Here is an 18,337-nt window from a genome sequence, read left to right on the forward strand (position 1 = left end):
AAAAAAAAAAAAAAAAGAATTATAATGTAAATATTTTTGAAGATAGAGGTTTGCCAAAGGGATCACAACTCACAGGTTGGAAAACACTATTTATTACCCCAAGGTAGAAACTCCTTGACAGACATGCCCAATATTTATTTCTGTGTTCCCATAGTCTTTGACAGTTCCAAATTGCTCAGAAAATCTTTTGAAGCCTCAGCTAATCCTTATCCATAATCCTGTACATTTAGAATCCAAGTTACATTCAGTCAGTGGAAAAGAGTTAATAGTTCCATTCCAAAGATCAGAAAAAAGCAAGATAGAAATCCTGCAAGGAAAACAGTCAAACCCTGTAGCTACATATGAGGCTTCTGGGACTCAAATGTTGTGGGGCACTCAGACCTCGCTAGACATGCTGCCTGCAGCATACACAGACTCTTGAACCAGTTCCACTTCATTTCCTATAGTATTCTTTCAGTGGGCATCCCTTGGTCCACAAAAAAATCCTGTGGTCGCCACTGTAACTTGAATTTCATGTTCACAACTTCAGGAAATAGCTTCTCCCTGCCTTCTCACTGGGACTCCAAACCTCCCACATCCTGTCTGGCCTTAGCAAATCCCTGGAACCCTTATATAACAGAGCATGGCCTACTCAATCTTAAGTCTTAATGCCTACAAAACAAGTATAAAGAGTACAAAGGTGATTAAGTTGTGTTGCCAGCTCAGGATGGACATCACTTGCAGCCTGTGTGGTGAACCTGGGAAACAAGTTCTTAAGACAGTTTTTTTGGAGCAAGGAACCCCTTGAGTAATATTCACAGTTTAGGTTTGGTTTTTTTTTTTTCCAACTGAATTTGCATTTTCACAAGATGGAGTCTTCAATGTTTCTGGGATACCACTTCTATTGAGTCAGTGTGAAGATTTCTCTTTAATGATACAAATCTCTTAAGATTACAGCTGTTTTTAAACTTGCCATTTATGTAGTTTTATACTTGCTCACACTCCTTTCCTCAAAACCTACGTATTTCATATCTCTCTGCTCCACTTTTTACTTTTAAGTCACTGTAACCTGAAGAGGAGGAGTAAGCAGCAAAGCCATAGAGTATGAAATTATACTGCTTTCAAATTTCCTCTGCCAAATAACTTAGCCCATTCCTTGGGAATTTTGCCTAACTTAAATTCTCAGGACATGGGATAAATAAAAGTCAGATAGGTTTTTGTTTGTTTTGTGTTGCTAGAATAAAAAAGGCCTCTAGCCCAGTTTCCCATATGAACCTTGTTCCTCCTTAAACCACCATGAGCCAGGCCTCCACTCTCCAGTTCTCTGCATTCTGGCCTTCAAAACTTACATCACAATGACCCATAAAGTTCTGTGTACAGAATTTTGGAGTTTTCTAGTCCAAATGCCTAAACTCTTCCACACTTTCCCCCACAAACTATTTCCACAGGTCTAAGAACCACACAGTCAAAATTAACACAGCAATGACCCCAGTCCAAGCATAAATTATCCATATTACTTATTTCTCCTGTTACTGTGACAAAATACCTAACAAAAGCAAGTTAAGAAAAGAATGGATTATTTTGGTTCATGGTTTGAAAATATAGTTCTCATCAAGGCAGGAACATAATAAGACAGTTCATCACACTGAGTCTACAGTTAGGCAACACAAAATGATGAGGGCAGTGCTTATAATCTTTCTATTTAATCCAGGACCCCATCTCATGAAATGCTGTAATCCTCCAGGAAGGAGCTTCCCCCAATTAGTCATATGGGGGAAGTCTCTCACAGGTCTAAAGGTTTGTTTCCATGGTAATACTAACTCCATTAACTTTGTCAATGAAGATTAAGAATCACAGCTGGATTTAGAATCACTGAAAACACACCTCTAAGATTGGCACAGAAGGGTTTTCAAGAGAGGCTTAACTAAGGGGAAGACCCATCATCAGCAGTCATATGTAAAGAGGTTAGGGATCTACTCCTACCTTCCCTGATTTTTCCTGAACTAAAAGTTCATGTGTGGATGCTACTCCTGTTACTCTGTATTGACATTCTATTCTAGCTCTTCAGTCTTCTGATACAGACAACTTTTCAGAGAACTTCTAGGCTCTCAGCACTGAATTGAAAACAGCTCAAGTTCTTAGACTGAACCCTAGGCTTCTCTACCATTCCATCAAGTAGATAGCGACTGTTAAGACGAGCACTTAAGGTACTGTAATACATCCCATTTCTTTCTTCCCCTTTCTCTTTGTCTCTCCTTTTTGTTCATCTAGAGCACTCTGCCTAATACATTTTTTTTCAATTTTAAAGAAACTGTGAGTTTCCAGTTTATTTATTTGCATTTCTATCAGCAAAACAATATTTCAAAGATGTTGTATTACAAAAGTCCTGGGATTACAGGTATGTATTACCATACACAGTTTTTTGGTTTTTTTGTTGTTTTTAAAAAAGGAGTTATGGTAGCTTTCTAAAATATTTATTTTGGTTAGCATCATACTTTAATTTTTATTCTGCCAAAGTATTATTAAAGTAACTAATTATGGAAGTCTATCAAGAATAAAAATGATACTGGTAAAATATCAAATATTTAGGAGGTATACAAAAGAAACACATTGATACCATGAATTGATTTTGAATTTGTTTCTTCCCCTAAAAGTTACTCTATTTAACAAATAAACCTTTAAATAACCTTGACTACATTAAGCACAGTGATATGCTCAAAGTAATTTTTATAATTTGTAATTTATCCACTTAAGAAGTATAAGATGCTATCTCTTTTTCATTGTTTTGTGATATAGTACTCATAAATCACAGTGGTGACTCGTCTTAGAAAATGAGAGCAAGGACAACAAGCAAACGCAGTATTCTTATTATACTATTTGAATATTGTCTAAGAAAAAATTATTAATTGCTGACCCAGCATTACTGGGTAAACAGAGGCAGACAGCAAAAAGGCAGTTATGGAGTCTTCGATCGTGGCCAAAACTGCTTTATGTTTGGCAATTTCTATTGGTGATTACTTGGCCCAAGGTGCTTACTTTGGGCAATTTCTACCTTCTTTAACTCTTGGCTATTCTGTGGCTAAAAGACACTGGCTTCTGGCAATTTAAGTCCTGCTGATAGCAGCAGGAGACTAAGAAAAAAACCTTAGCTATCTGAACTCTTTTTTTCTCAGGCTGAAAGCTGCCCCCACCCCCAACCCCACCCCAGCTGGCTAGGATAGAGTCTTACAAAGAGTTCCTTAACTCTAAGCCAGAGAGAAAACACACACACACACACACACACACACACACACACACACACACACACACACACACACACACACACACACACACACGCACACACGCACACACGAGCGTGCACACACATAGACACACACACACTTTAGCCAAGGTCAGCCACCTGACTCAATTTCACAAGTGTTCATGCATACTTACATACATACCTATATACCGACACACATATGTACATACATATCGACAGATATATACATCATATATATTTGGTGGATGGGGCAGAGGCCCCAAAGCCACTTTCCATTTCATTTTTTCCGACAATCATACCTTCTAGACAAAAGATCTTTATAAAATTACCTCATAGATAAAATGTTACACAAAATGCAAGATACAAAAGGATGTTGATATTAAATTCAAAGCAGTGTTTCATTCTGTAATCTCATTATAAGTTCAAAGCAACAGTTACACATTTCCTTGCTTTATCATAGTGAAAACCTGAGGCTTCATCCTTGGACCTGGCCTAGAATGAATGTTTTTTCCTTGATCACAAATCTGTCCCAGGCCTGTTTCTCTTCACCTGAAAGCTCATTGCATTCCTTATTTCTGGGGAGCACATCCACAGTTAACTTGAGCTGACTTCTTTCTTGTGATTAATCATGAATGAGTCTGCTGACATCTGTCTTCGTTTTTAATTAAGACATGCATTTTAGCCTGCCCAATTCCTCCACTTACTTTGTTTTTAATTAAGTTGTGTGTTTTACCATGCAGAGTTCTTCTGCTTACACATAAGTCCTTGAGAGACTGTCCTAACCTGAAGGAAACAGATACTATGTACCATAAACTTATCACGTAAACAGTTGTAGTCATTGTTATCTTCCTGGAATTGGTCACATTTTGTGTTGCTCGCCTGGTGTGGTATTAACCAGCAACTCTCCCATATTCTGCCTCTTGCATCTTCTTTTGGCCTTTCCTATATTCATCCTCACTCCCACAGTCGTGGTTCCAGTGTTGACTGACCAGCTGGCCCCTATAGAATGGAGGCCAGCATCAGGCTTGACGATGCTGGAAAAAGTGAAGGACATCATAAAAAAAGTGAGTGCTCAGAAAAAGAAAAGGGAACTGGATGCAGTGAGTATTTCTCAGGAGTAAAAGACATAGGGAAACTAGAAAGAGAGCTCAGAAAAAGTAAGGGAGCTCAAAAAAGGCAAGGGAACTTGGAAAAAGTAAGGAAGATCATAAAAAGTAAAAGTCAAGGAGGGATGGGAAATGGCCGTATGCTCTTTGTGCCAAATGCTCAATATGCTTCACTAAACTAGGGCAAGAGCAATTACATAGTTTTTTAGATTTTTTTTTAAAGGTCTGTCTTTGGTTTCCTGAGGAAGCAAAATGGCAGACACTGGTGGAGGAGCTAGCTCCCACCCTTCCCTTCTCAGCAGAGGGGGCAACAACACAGCTCAGCAGCAGACATAGGTGAGTTATAATCCAACCCAGCAAGCTATGGTCTAAGAAAAAAACTGTTTATGGAAAACATTTGAGATTGATAAATGCAAGCAATAAAGGATATAAAAGAACTTGGATGATGATGAGTTAGAAATAAAAAATCCTTCAGATGAAAGATGTTTATAAACTTGGTTAATACAAGTAAAAATGTTTAAAGTTGGTAAATGCAGGTAAAGATGTTTAAAGTTGATAAGTTCAAGTTATAAATGTTGGAGGGACTAAGAAGATGTTTTAAGGTATGTAAATGCAAGCTATAGAGATGTAAAAAATGATTTAAAGGAAAAAAAGGGAAATGATTCCTATTCCTCCCAATGCTATAGTTATTTCAAAGTTCAGAAATTTAATATTGATCAGTGGAATTCTGATAAGTTAATGGAAAAGTTGTCTTCTGAATATAAACATAGCGATGTTCCTCATATTGCTAAAACATCTCTGTTCAATCTGTTTATATATAGTTGCAAGCCTATAGCTTTTGCTAGGTCTCAAAGACACGCGTCTACTCCTGTTTTCTAGCAAGCACCTATTAACTATATTTCTAAAATATGGAATTCAATGCAATGGTAAATGCTAATTAACATCCTTTTGTACATGAAAGTTCACATAAGCTTCAGGGAATCAAGAGTCCTAAGAATTGGACCCACCTGTCATTGATCAAATGGACTCCAGACAAGTATTGCTACCTGCCTGTTCTAATCCAAAACAGCAGGTGACCCCAAATACAAATTATATAAGCTAACATATATCATATAAGTTAGAACTTATATGTATTGAAACATGTATATAAATAATTACATGCATATATAAAAATCTATGTTAAATATAAATATACATTAAAATTAAATTATACATGTTAAATATAATGTATATACATTAAATGTTATTTATATAAATTAATACATATTATACATGGTAAATATAAATCATATGCATTAAATATTAAATATACTTAAATAAATATGATATGTTAAATATTAAATATGTTAAAATTTGAATTAAATGAGTTAAATCTATAAAGTATAAGTTATAATATATATATAATATAATATATAATTTTGCATATCCCCAAGGACAGAAAATTATAAAATGAGCCCAAGAACTCAAAAAATCATCTACAAAAAATAAAAAAGGAGAAGTTGTATACTCATTGACCACAAATCTTTTATTTTTAATTTTTTGACCTTGGGGCTCTCTGCTGGTGAGTGTCTATAGCACCCTACAACTCAGCACACTTATGCCCAGTTGAAATGGAAGGTCCTGCTTAGTGTCACATAACATAATCCTGACCCAGTATTAATATGGGGAAGAGGACATGTTAGATCCTGAAGAAGTGAGGTGGTTGCCAGAGAAACTGGTGAGACATGCTGATGCTGGGACAAAGAATGATGCTGACTGAGATCTTGCTGAATGTCCGTCCCAGTGATGAAAATAAGGAAGCATTAGGCATATATTCCTTCTATATGTTCAAGGCCAGAAATGCTTGTGACTTCTAATAATATTCAGTTGTTAGGATTTCCTTAGTCTAAGAAGTATTCCAAATTAGTGAATTACACTGCTTTAGGTGAGGGCCTACCTATTTGTTTTACTAGAAATAGTACCAACCCGGGCGTGGTGGCGCACGCCTTTAATCCCAGCACTCGGGAGGCAGAGGCAGGCGGATTTCTGAGTTCGAGGCCAGCCTGGTCTACAAAGTGAGTGCCAGGACAGCCAGGGCTACACAGANAAACCCTGTCTCGAAAAACCAAAAAAAAAAAAAAAAAGAAAAGAAATAGTACCAATGTTGGATTTGTTTCTGTGGACTCTCAGACTAGGAAGAAGTATATCTCTAAGACTGTAGTACAAAGCATTAAGATGGGAAAGCCTCTATCTCAGACTTGACAGGCTGCCTTGTCTCAGGCTCTTAGACCTTGCAGGACAGAAAACAAGGAGACTGTGGAACCTACTTTGAAAAAATCAATCAAATAGACAAGTTGTTATAATGACCCTCCTCTTCCCTTTTATGTGACCAGTTTTTCCGACTCACTCTGAAGGGCTGATTCTGGACATTTTCAGGGACATATTTGAAACCTGCAGCTGCCTTGTATGATGTTATGTTTTCTGTGGATAAAAAAAATGCAACAGGTTTGGGGGTAAAAGTAAATGTGACATCCTAATCTTTTACTAATTGGGAATGTTACCTTTGTTATTGGCTCTGATAATGAGGTCAAAGTTTCTTATTTTTATTGCTTTTGTCCAATTGTGTTTCTGCACTGTATGATAGTTAATCTGTAGTTGTAGTACATCAACCAGTTTTCATTACAATTCCTGTAAATTTATCTGAACCCTGTTATTCTAAAAAAGGCGTACAAATATTGTAAGAATTAGATCATGCTCTGGCAAGGAGCAAATGTATGGTTGGGCTGATCATTGCCAATGTTGCTGCTCTCATAACACTTATTACCCAGTGCTACTACTTTTATACTAGCTTTAGCATAAGAGATGCACATGGCTACTTTTGTTAATTATCTTGAAGAAAATGTAAGCAATGTCCTCAACATACAAGAGGATTTAGGATTTAGACAATCAGCTAGAACAAAGAACTGACGCATTTATATGATATAATACAGATCACGGGGGGGGAGGGAGGGATGAGATACAAGGAATGAAAGTCAGAAGCCATTCTGTTCAATAACTAAGGATTTGTATAAATCCAAAAATGTATAAGAGTCAGCATAACTGGACCAGAGTAAAACAGTACCTGCAGGTATATGGCATAATACTATTATTTCTTTAGATTGAATAGCCCTATATAAGGAGGTTGTAAGTTTAACTGTAAAGTGTTTGTCTAGCATTGCAAATGATATTCTAAAAGTTACAGGCCATTTTTTCTTCATGGTTCTCATTTATATCTCTCTTATTGGGCTTGCCAGGACTTGGCTTTATGATCCTTTTTATGGCATGTCTATTATCTGTTCTTTTGAAAGGAATCATCAGAGATTTTACAGATATCAAAGCAAAGTTTCATAAATTCAAGCTCCAAAGCCTTCTCTAGCAGAAGTTGGTAGTCACTGATGGGTAGCTCATCTTGAAAGCCTTCTCAACCTAAGACAGGCCACAAATATGAGATATACAAGATTATTTGTGTACCAAAGACAGGTAAGAGTTGTGCTTTCAGATGGCAATCTAAGACAGGACCATTTCTGCTCAGTGACTAAAAAAGTGCTTCTTATAGATAAAAGACTGGTAAGATTCTTTCAGAGGTTGACAGGGCATGAATGCTAGGATTCATTCAATGATGGGTAAGGTCCATGCATCTTGAGGAGACACCTAAGACAGGCACTGTCTTTCTGTGCCAATAGCTGAGAAAGATTTGGCTTGTATAGACTGAAAAAGTGGGGCATGTGGGTAGCACATCCAGAATTAACCTTGGTGACTTCTTGCTTGTGACTAATTATGAATGAGCCTACTGACATCTGCTTTGTTTTTAATTAAGACATGCATTTTGCCTGCCCAATTCCTCCACTTACTCATATCTCATTGAGAGACTGTACAAGTCTGAAGGAAATGGCCTTCAAATGGTCAAATATAGATACTTTGTATAATAGACTTGCCACATAAGCATTTGTGGTCATTGCTTATCTTGCTTACCTTTAAAAGACACTGAGAAAATACTCTTGCTTGTTGGCATGGTATTAACCAGCAACTCTTCCATATTCTGTCTCTTGCATCTTCTTTCTGCCTTCCCTATATTCATTCTCACTCTCCCAGTCTTTGTTCCTGCTGGCTCCTATACTCATTATGCAGCCTTTACTTACTATTCTATGAGGAAGGGGCATATTCTACTCTTAATTCTAACTTCATTACATCTTTACGGCAAAACAAGTAAAACCAACCATCTCCTTAAAACTTTCTTCCTAAAATCATTGGAATCAAATCAGAAATTTATCAATTCATCTAAACAGAATAAATTCATGCTGATCTGAAGGAAATTGCCCAATTGTGTGGGCTGATGCCCAGGATCATTAGGCTATATAATAATAGCAGGAAAGGCATATCAGCAGCAAGAAGCAAACCTGGGATGAAGTCTCTGAGGTTGGGCCTCTCCAGAGTGTACCCATTGCAGCCATGCAAAACAGTGAACTTTTTCCAGGAAACTCACATGCTTGCTTGACTTTCACTACATGGCTTCTGTCAACTAATACTTTTAAGAAACCATATTGAGGGCTGGAGAAATGGCTCAGGAGTTAAGAGCACTGATGGTTCTTTTAGAGGACCTGAGTTCAATTCCCAGCACCCATATGGCCTGCTCACAACTGTTTCTAACTCCATTTCCACTGGACCCAAAACCATCACACAGAGACATACATGCAGTCAAAACAACAACATACATGAAATTAAAAATAATTAGATTTTAAAAAAAAAAGACAAATTGAAATAAGTTACCTTGCTGTCTTTGGATAGGTTCCCAGAGGGCAAAATAAAATATATATTGTACCACACAAGTAAGATGACAAAACTAAACCAGTTTAAAGACTATTTACTTTTATATGAATTATTATACTTAGTAATATTATGATAAAAACAAAAGTATTGATAGAAATCCTTACCACAGAAAAGTATTCATCCGTACCCTGTTCTTATAAATCAGAATTCCTGCTGACATCACTCCAATCAGGATTTCATTGTTACTTTGATCCTTCAAAATAAATAAATACATGACACTCTAAAATAATTAAGACAGGATTAATTTTTTTAAAAAACACATTTCAAAGATAACACAAAATTTAATTGTACCTAATAATAAATCCTAATAGTTTGATATTGCCTCATAAAAGCCTAGTCAGCCATCATTGGGAAGAGAGGCCCCTTGGTCTTGCAAATTTTATATGCCTCAGTACAGGGGAATGCCAGGGCCAAGAAGTGGGAGTGAGTAAGTAGGGGAGTGGGGTGTATGGGGGACTTTTGGGATAGCATTTGAAATGTAAATGAAGAAAATACCTAATTAAAAAAGAAAGGCAAACATCAAAACTTTGTAGACCAGGCTTGAGCTCAGAGATCTGCCTGCCTCTGCCTCATGTGCACGGGATTAAGGGCCTGTGTCACAGACTTGTCTGTCCACTGTTAGTATTCCAGATGGTCTGCTTTCCTCAAGAGATTGATATCTTGTAATTCCTTAATTGTCTCTAACTTTTTGCCTTTTTTTTAAAAAGTTTCTTCACCCTCCTTTCATATTTGGGGTTTATTATGTACATATTCCCATTGGTGTTTGTGCAGTAGGTTTTTTTTCTTTTAAAGAGGAAATTGTATAACTGATAGAACCACATTTTTAAATTAGGTTATGCTTTAAAATGTCCAGTTAAAACTTATGTCTGAGCTCAAGCCCGGTCTACAAAGTGAGTTCCAGGACTGCCAAAGCTATACAAAGAAACACTGTCGTAAAAAAGGGGGCAAAAATGAGACAGACATAGACTTTGTGAAACATAAAAGGTAGAGCTCATTCCCTAGAACCTGATTGGGTGAAACCCTGAGTGACAAAAGCAATGTAGGACAGAACTTTGAGTACTTCCCCAGTGGATATTGAACATGCATATTTCTGTATTAAGGTAAGTTCAAAATAATTTAACTAAGGAAAATTGTGGCTCTTACTCCCTTTCTTAGTTAGGGTTTCCATTGCTGTGAAGAGACACCATGACCAAGGCAACTCTTATAAGGTCAACATTTAATTGGGGTTGGCTTACAGGTTCAGTCCACTATCATCAAGGCAGGAACATGACAGCATCCAGGCAGGCATGCGCAGGCAGAGCTAAGAGTGCTACCTCTTCATCCAAAGGCTGCTAGTGGAAGACTGACTTCCAGGCAACTAGGGTGAGGATCTTTAGCCCACACCCACAGTGACACACCTACTCCAACCAGGTCACACCTATTCCAATAAGGCCACACCTCCAAATGATGCTACTCCCTGGTCCAAGAATGTACAAACCATCACATTCCCCTTTATGGCTAATATTAGCCTAATTAGGCTCAAGAATGTGTCAAAGGGAATAAAAATTCCACTGCTGACTCAAGTGATGACTATAATTTTACTGAAAGTAGTTGTACTTCAAGTACTTCTAAGAAATATAAAAATCTTGATAAAACACAAAAAGGGATATAACTACATATGATGGACAGCCTTTCACGATTAAAGCTCAGAGGATAACAATCTCTGAAACAAAAATGTTTCAAACAGATAAAGAGTTACACTATGAAAATGCAGTGACTATAGATTTAAAGATATGACATGCAGACATGGGCTTTACAAATAAAATTTGACCCTGAGATAGCTCAGTGTCAGAAACAAAACGGCAAACCTCAGTGATATGAGAGCATCTTGTATGATATTGATTAGCAAAGATTTTGATAAAACTAGGCCCTAAGACAACCTTTTGTTTACAAAACAAATATTCTAAAGATACTGGCCCAACAGTCTATACTGGTTTACAACATAAACCAACACCTGAAAGAAACAAAAACAATTCATTTTCAGCCATCATGTACTTATCAGGAGGAAAGTTTTAGTGCAACTATGTCAGCAGCAGACACAAATTATCTTGTTACCTAGTTCTCTCAAGAAATTAAAATTTTGAGGAGTTGAAGTTTATGGCTAAGTATAAAAATACTTGAGGCCCTGGTTCCATAACCCCAGCACTATACACATACTAAAAAGATTTTAGAATCCTTGATACCAAGGAAAGAAGCATTACACCATCTAAGTTTATTTTTCTTTACTTACCCTTGCATAGTGAAATTCAACTCCATAGAGTTCTAAGGTACGTGCCGCATTTAGGTAATTAAATTCTGCTTCTGCAGGAGATAAGCCACTGTAAAGAAAACATCAGGTCAAAAACTAGATCCATAAAAAAGTTACAAGTTACAAAAAGATTATGTGGAGTATAAGTTTTATGTAGTAACATCTACATTATTTCAAGATCATACATGCAGTAATTCATATTTTTCCCAGATTATCTTCTTTATTTTCCAGGAATATAAGAATACAGTGAGAGCTGAGGCTAGTGAAATCATGGACCTTAAGGTACCTACTACCATCCTTTTTCTAAAACAATATAATTCATTATTACATCCTAAAATTTTTCATTATGCCCAGAGCTAACTGTAGTTCTTATCCCCTTATCAAACAGGTACTTTTGCTGTCTCTTTAAAGCAACTGAGACCATTACAGAAAACAACAGCAGGTCAAAATGCAGAAAAACAATGGATCATGGGGGGAGGATGCTATTTCCACTGAATACATCTATAACAACTCCTGAACTAAGGCTCAGAGAACACTGAGGAAGAGGGGAGCAAAAAGACTACAAGAGCCAACAAACCAGGAAGTCTACTGTGAGAGTGCGTCTTCTACAAATGATAAGCTTCATTCATGATACCCCAACAATTTAGCTGCTTAAACAATGGTGGTAACAACAGACTTACTAACAGGGAAAAGGGAAACTCATAAGGTCCCACCCCTAGATAAACAACCAATGCTTCAGAACAGAGACAAAATTTTTCCCAGGGATAAACCCTCTAATTGGCTATCCAAGTGTTGAACCCTAAAATTATAAAAACATAAGCCAAACGGACTTAGCAAACTGTACTCATATGCTTAGGCATACACACGCGCGTGCACAAACACACACACACACACACACACACACACACACATAAAGAAAAAGGCATCAATTTGAGAGGTAATCAAAGCACTGAAAGTAGCACAAGTAGGAAAGGGAAGTTGAAGAATGGTGAAATAATCTATTTTTAAAAATGTAAGGCCTGGAGAGATGGTTCAGCAGTTAAGAGCACTGACTAATCTTCCAGAGGTCCTGAGTTCAAATTCCAGCAATTACACGGTGGCTCACAACAATCTGTAATGGGATCTGATGCCCTCTTCTGGTGTGTCTGAAGACAGCTACAGTGTACTTGTATATAATAAATAAATAAATCTTTAAAAAATTATAAAAAAATTTAAAAGACACCCACAACTATAAAACACTGGGGAGTACTACAGGTCAGAAGTGAATAAAAGGAAAAGAATACTGTACGTTCTAAAACCCCTAGCTAATTTTATAGCTATCGACATAGGCACTTATTTCCTTACACAACTTTAAAACAATTCTCATAATTCAGTTTATACCATAGCTGTATATGAAATATATGGGTTATAATGTATATACACTGTCATAACATGTACAAACATGAGTATTAAGAGATTTTTAGGACAATCATGTATTCTTTAAAGTTCTACCATTAATCTGTTTTAACATTTCAACAATGTTTGCTATATGTTTCAAAATATATCATATTTAGTATAACAATAACATATGGAGAATAAATAATTAGATTACATCTGAGATGCAAAGAAGTACAATTCCACAGGAAAGCCTCAGCTTTCCTGGTTAAAGCTTTATATTTAATATATATTTCTAGTGATTCTCAAAACAAAAATTTCAGAACTACGTAAAACTACAGTCATTTTACAAGGTCTACTATATTTCAAATATACTCCTAACATCCTTAGTAATATGAGTTAGCATGCAATATAGCAGAGAACTATAACAGCTAGGTTATCAACTTTTTCATCACTGATACTGGGTAGGAGCCAACCAACTTGACAATACACAATCAAAATGAATGTGACCCCTCAATACTAATAAAAAAACTGTGTGAACCACACAGTCCTCCCAATTAAACTAGGTAATTCTGTTTTTGTTTTTAAATTTAATGAATCGGATTTCAAACAGAACTACCTCGTGGAAATTCGACCCCATTCCTTATTTAAGGAGCTTTTTTCAGGTAAATTTAAAACTCCAATTTATCTTCAAAGCATTGATTTCAATAGGCTATATGAAGAGTTTTTACTTATAAAGGGATGGCTTTTATAGGAAAACAGCATCCACATCACACCAGACAAATTAGTTTAATTAATTTTTAATTAGATTTTTTTCTTCATTTATATTTCAAATGCTATCCTTGAAACCCCTATACCCTCGCCGCCCCTGCACTGCTCCACAACCCACCCACTCTTGCTTCCTGGCCCTGGCATTCCCCTGTACTGGGGCATATAATCTTTGCAAGAACATGGGCCTCTCCTCCAATTAATGTCCTACTAGGCCATCCTCTCCTACATAATGCAACAAGAGACACCAGCTCTGGGGGGTACTGGTTAGTTCATATTGTTGTTCTTCCTATAGGGCTGCATACCTTTTTAGTTCCTTGGGTACTTTCTCAAGCTCCTTCATTGGGGGCCCTGTGTTCCATCCAATAGCTGACTGTGAACATCCACTTCTGTATTTGCCAGGCACTGGTATAGCCTCACAAGAGACAGCTATATCAGGGTCCTGTCAGCAAAATCTTGCTGGCATATGCAATAGTGTCTGGGTTTGGTGGTTGTTTATGGGATGGATCCCTGGGTGGGGCAGTCTCTGGATGGTCTTTCCTTCCTCTCTGTAATTCCTTCGTTGGGTATTTTGTTCCCCATTCTAAGAAGGAACAAAGTATCCACATTTTGGTCTTCTTCTTGAGTTTCATGTGTTTTACAAATTGTATCTTGGATATTCTCAGTTTCTGGGCTAATATCAGTGAGTGCATATCATGTGTGTTCTTTTGTGATTGGGTTACCTCACTCAGGATGATGCCCTCTAGGTCCATCCATTTGCCTAGGGATTTCATAAATTCATTCTTTTTAATAGCTGAGTAGTACTCCATTGTGTAAATGTACCACATTTTCTGTATCCATTCNTCTGTTGAGGGNCATCTGGGTTCTTTCCAGCTTCTGGCTATTATAAATAAGNCTGCTANGAACATAGTGGAGCATGTGTCCTTCTTACCTGTTGGGACATCTTCTGGATATATGCCCAAGAGAGGTATTGCGGGATCCTCTGGTAGTACTATGTCAAATTTTCTGAGGAACCGCCAGACTGCTTTCCAGAGTGATTGTACAAGCTTGCAATCCCACCAACAATAGAGGAGTGTTACTCTTTCTTCACATCCTCGCCAGCATCTGCTGTCACTTGAATTTTTGATCTTAGCCATTCTGACTGGTGTGAGGTGGAATCTCATGGTTGTTTTGATTTGCATTTCCCTGATGATTAAGGGTGTTGAACATTTTTTCACATGCTTCTCAGTCATTCAGTATTCCTCAGTAGAGAATTCTTGGTTTAGCTCTGTAGCCCATTTTTTAATGGGGTTATTTGAATTTCTGGAGTCCAGCTTCTTGAGTTTTTTGTATATATTGGACATTAGTCCCCTATCTGATTTAGGACTGGTAAAGATCCTTTCCCAATCTGATGGTGGCCTTTTTGTTTTATTGACAGTGTCTTTTGCCTTACAGAAGCTTTGCAATTTTATGAGGTCCCTTTTGTCGATTCTCGATCTTACAGCACCAGCCATTGCTGTTCTATTCAGGAATTTTTCCCCTGTACCCATATCTTCGATGTTTTTCCCCACTTTCTCCTCTATAAGTTTCAGTNTCTCTGGTTTTATGTGGAGTTCCTTGATCAACTTATGAGCTTTGTACAAGGAGATAAGAATGGATCAATTCCCATTCTTCTACATGATAACCGCCAGTTGAGGCAACACCATTTGTTGAAAATGCTGTCTTTTTTCCACTGGAACGTTTTAGCTCCTTTGTTGAAGGTCAAGTGACTATAGGTGTGTGGGTTCATTCCTGGGTTTTCAATTCTATTCCATTGATCTACCTGTCGCTGTTCCAGTACCATGCAATATTTTTCACAATTGCTCTGTAGTACAACTTGAGGTCAGACATGGTGATTCTACCAGAGGTTCTCTTTTGTTGAGAATAGTTTTTGCTATCCTAGGTGTACTGGCTAGTTTTGTGTCAACTTGACACAGATGGAGTTATCACAGAAAAAGGAGCTTCAGTTGAGGAAATGCCTCCATTTTCTCAATTAGTGATCAAAGGGGAAAGGCCCTTTGTGGGTGGGACCATCCCTGGGTTGGTAGTCTTGGGTTCTATAAGAGAGCAGGCTGAACAAGCCAGGGGAAGCAAGCCAGTAAGGCACATCCCTCCATGGCCTCTACATCAGCTCCTGCTTCCTGGCCTGCTTAAGTTCCAGTCCTGACTTCCTTGGTGATGAACAGCAGTATAGAAGTGTAAGCCAAATAAACCCTTTCCTCCCCAACTTGCTTCTTGGTCATGAGGTTTGGGGAGGAATAGAAACCCTGACTAAGACACTAGGTTTTTTGTTTTTCAAGATGAAATTGCAAATTGCCCTTAACTCTGTGAAGAATTGAGTTGGAATTTTGATGAGGATTGCATTAAATTTGTAGATTGCTTTTGGCATGATAGCCACTTTTTCTATATTAACCCTGGCAATCCATGAGCATGAGAGATCTTTCCATCATCTGAGATCTTCTTCGATTGCTTTCTTCAGAGACTTTAAGTTCTTATCATACAGATCTTTCACTTCAGTCACACCAAGGTATTTTATATTATTTGTGTCCATTGTGAAGGGTGTTGTTTCCCTAATTTCTTTCTCAGCCTGTTTATCCTTTGTGTAAAGAAAGGCCACTGATTTGTTTGAGTTAATTTTATATCCAGCTACTGCGCTATCATATCATCTGCAAATACTGATATTTTTACTTCTTCCTTTCCAATTTGTATCCCCTTGATCTCCTTTTGTTGTCTAATTGCTGTGGCTAGGACTTCAAGTACTATATTAAATAGTTAGGGAGAAAGTAGGCGGCCTTGTCTATTCCAGGTTTTAGTGGGATTGCTTCCAGTTTCTCTCCATTTAGTTTGATATTGGTTACTGGTTTGCTGTAGATTGCTTTTATTATGTTTAGGTATGGGCCTTGAATTCCTGATCTTTCAACGACTTTTTTCATGAAGAGATGTTGGATTTTGTCAAATCCTTTCTCAGCATCTAATGAGATCATCATGTGGTTTTCTTTCTTTAAGTTTGTTTCTATAGTGGATTACACTGATTGATTTCTGTATATTAAACCATATCTGCATCCTTGGGATGAACTCTACTTGATCATGATGGATGATCGTTTTGATGTGTTCTTGGATTCAGTTTGTGAGAATTTTATAGAGTATTTTTGCATCAATATTCGTAAGAGAAACTGGCCTGAAGTTCTCTTTCTTTGTTGGGTCTTTATGTGGTTTAGTTATCAGAGAAATTGTGGCTTCTGTTTCTATTTTGTGGAATAATTTGAGGAGAATTAGAATTAGGTCTTCTTTGAAGATCTGATAGAACTCTACACTAAACCCATCTAGTCCTGGGCTTTTTTTGGTTGGGAGACTATTAATGACTGCTTCTATTTCTTTAGGTGATATGGGACTGTTTGAATCTTTAATCTGATCCTGATTTATCTTTGGTACCTGGTATTTGTCTAGAAAATTGTCCATTTCATCCAGGTTTTCCGATTTTGTTGAATATAGCCTTTTGTAATAGGATCTGATGATGTTTTGGATTTTCTCAGGTTCTGTTGCTTTGTCTCCCTTTTCATTTCTGATTTTGTTAATTAGTATACTGTACCTGTGCCCTCTAGTTAGTCGGGCTAAAGGTTTATCTATCTTGTTGATTTTCTCAAAGAACCAGCTCCTGGTTTGGTTGATTCTTTGTAGAATTCCTTTTGTTTCCACTTGGTTGATTTCAGTTCTGAGTTTGATTATTTCCTGCTGTCTACTCCTCTTGGATGAATTTTTGATCTAGAGCTTTTAGATGTGCTATCAAGCTACTAGTGTATGCTCTTTCTAGTTTCTTTTTCGCGGCACTCAGATCTATGAGTTTTCTTCTAAGGACTGCTTTCATTGTGTCTCATAAGCTTGGGTATGTTGTGGCTTCATTTTCATTAACTCTAAAAAGTCTTTGATTTCTTTATTTCTTCCTTGACCAAGTTATCATTGAGTATCGTTCAGCTTGACTTGAATGTTGGCTTTCTATCATTTAAGTTGTTATTGAAGATCAGCCTTAGTCCGTGGTGATCAGACAGGATGCATGGGATAATTTCAATATTTTTCTATCTATTAAGGTCTGTTTTGTGACCAACTATATGGTCAGTTTTGGAGAATTTACCATGAGGTGATGAGAAGAACATATATCCTTTGGTTTTAGGATAAAATATTCTGTAGATATTTGTTAAATCCATTTGTTTCATAACTTCTGTTAGTTTCAATGTGTCTCTGTTTAGTTTTTTTTTCCAAGATCTGTCCATTGATGAGAGTGGGGTGTTGAAGTCTTCCACTATTATTGTGTGAGGTGCAATGTGTGCTTTGAGCTTCACTAAAGTTTCTGTAAGGAATGCGCTTCTCCATTTGCTTGGAAAATTGTTTTCCAGCCTGTCACTCTGAGGTAGTGTCTTTCTTTGTCCCTGAAGTCGGTTTCCTATATGCAGCAAAATGTTTCGTCCTGTTTATGTAGCCAGTCTGTGATTCTATGTTTTTTTTAAATGGGGAATTGAGTCCATTGATATTAAGGAAAATAATTCTTGCTTCCTGTATTTTTGTTGTTTAGAGTTGGGATTCTGTTCTTGCGGCTATCTTATTTTAGGTTTGTTGAAGGATTACTTTCTTGCTTTTTCTAGGGCATAATTTCCCTCCTTGTGTTGGAGTTTTCCCTTTATTATCCTTTGAAGGGCTGGATTC

General features: G+C 37.2%; 1 protein-coding gene across 2 annotated transcripts in view; it reads right to left on the reverse strand.

Annotated features, from left to right (window-relative positions):
* Positions 1 to 18,337, reverse strand: part of Ptpn4 (protein tyrosine phosphatase non-receptor type 4) — a 179,109-nt gene that overhangs the window by 79,151 nt on the left and 81,621 nt on the right. For both annotated transcript variants that reach the window (XM_029483458.1, XM_021161817.2), the window contains 2 exons: positions 11,462 to 11,549; positions 9,297 to 9,385 (listed from right to left, as the gene is read on the reverse strand). In XM_029483458.1, coding sequence (XP_029339318.1) covers positions 9,297 to 9,352 — 56 coding nt within the window. In that variant the 5' untranslated portion in view covers positions 9,353 to 9,385; positions 11,462 to 11,549. The remainder of the gene's footprint in view (positions 1 to 9,296; positions 9,386 to 11,461; positions 11,550 to 18,337) is intronic.

Source organism: Mus caroli, chromosome 1 (genome assembly GCF_900094665.2).
Source record: "Mus caroli chromosome 1, CAROLI_EIJ_v1.1, whole genome shotgun sequence".
NCBI classification, from domain to species: Eukaryota; Metazoa; Chordata; class Mammalia; order Rodentia; family Muridae; genus Mus; species Mus caroli.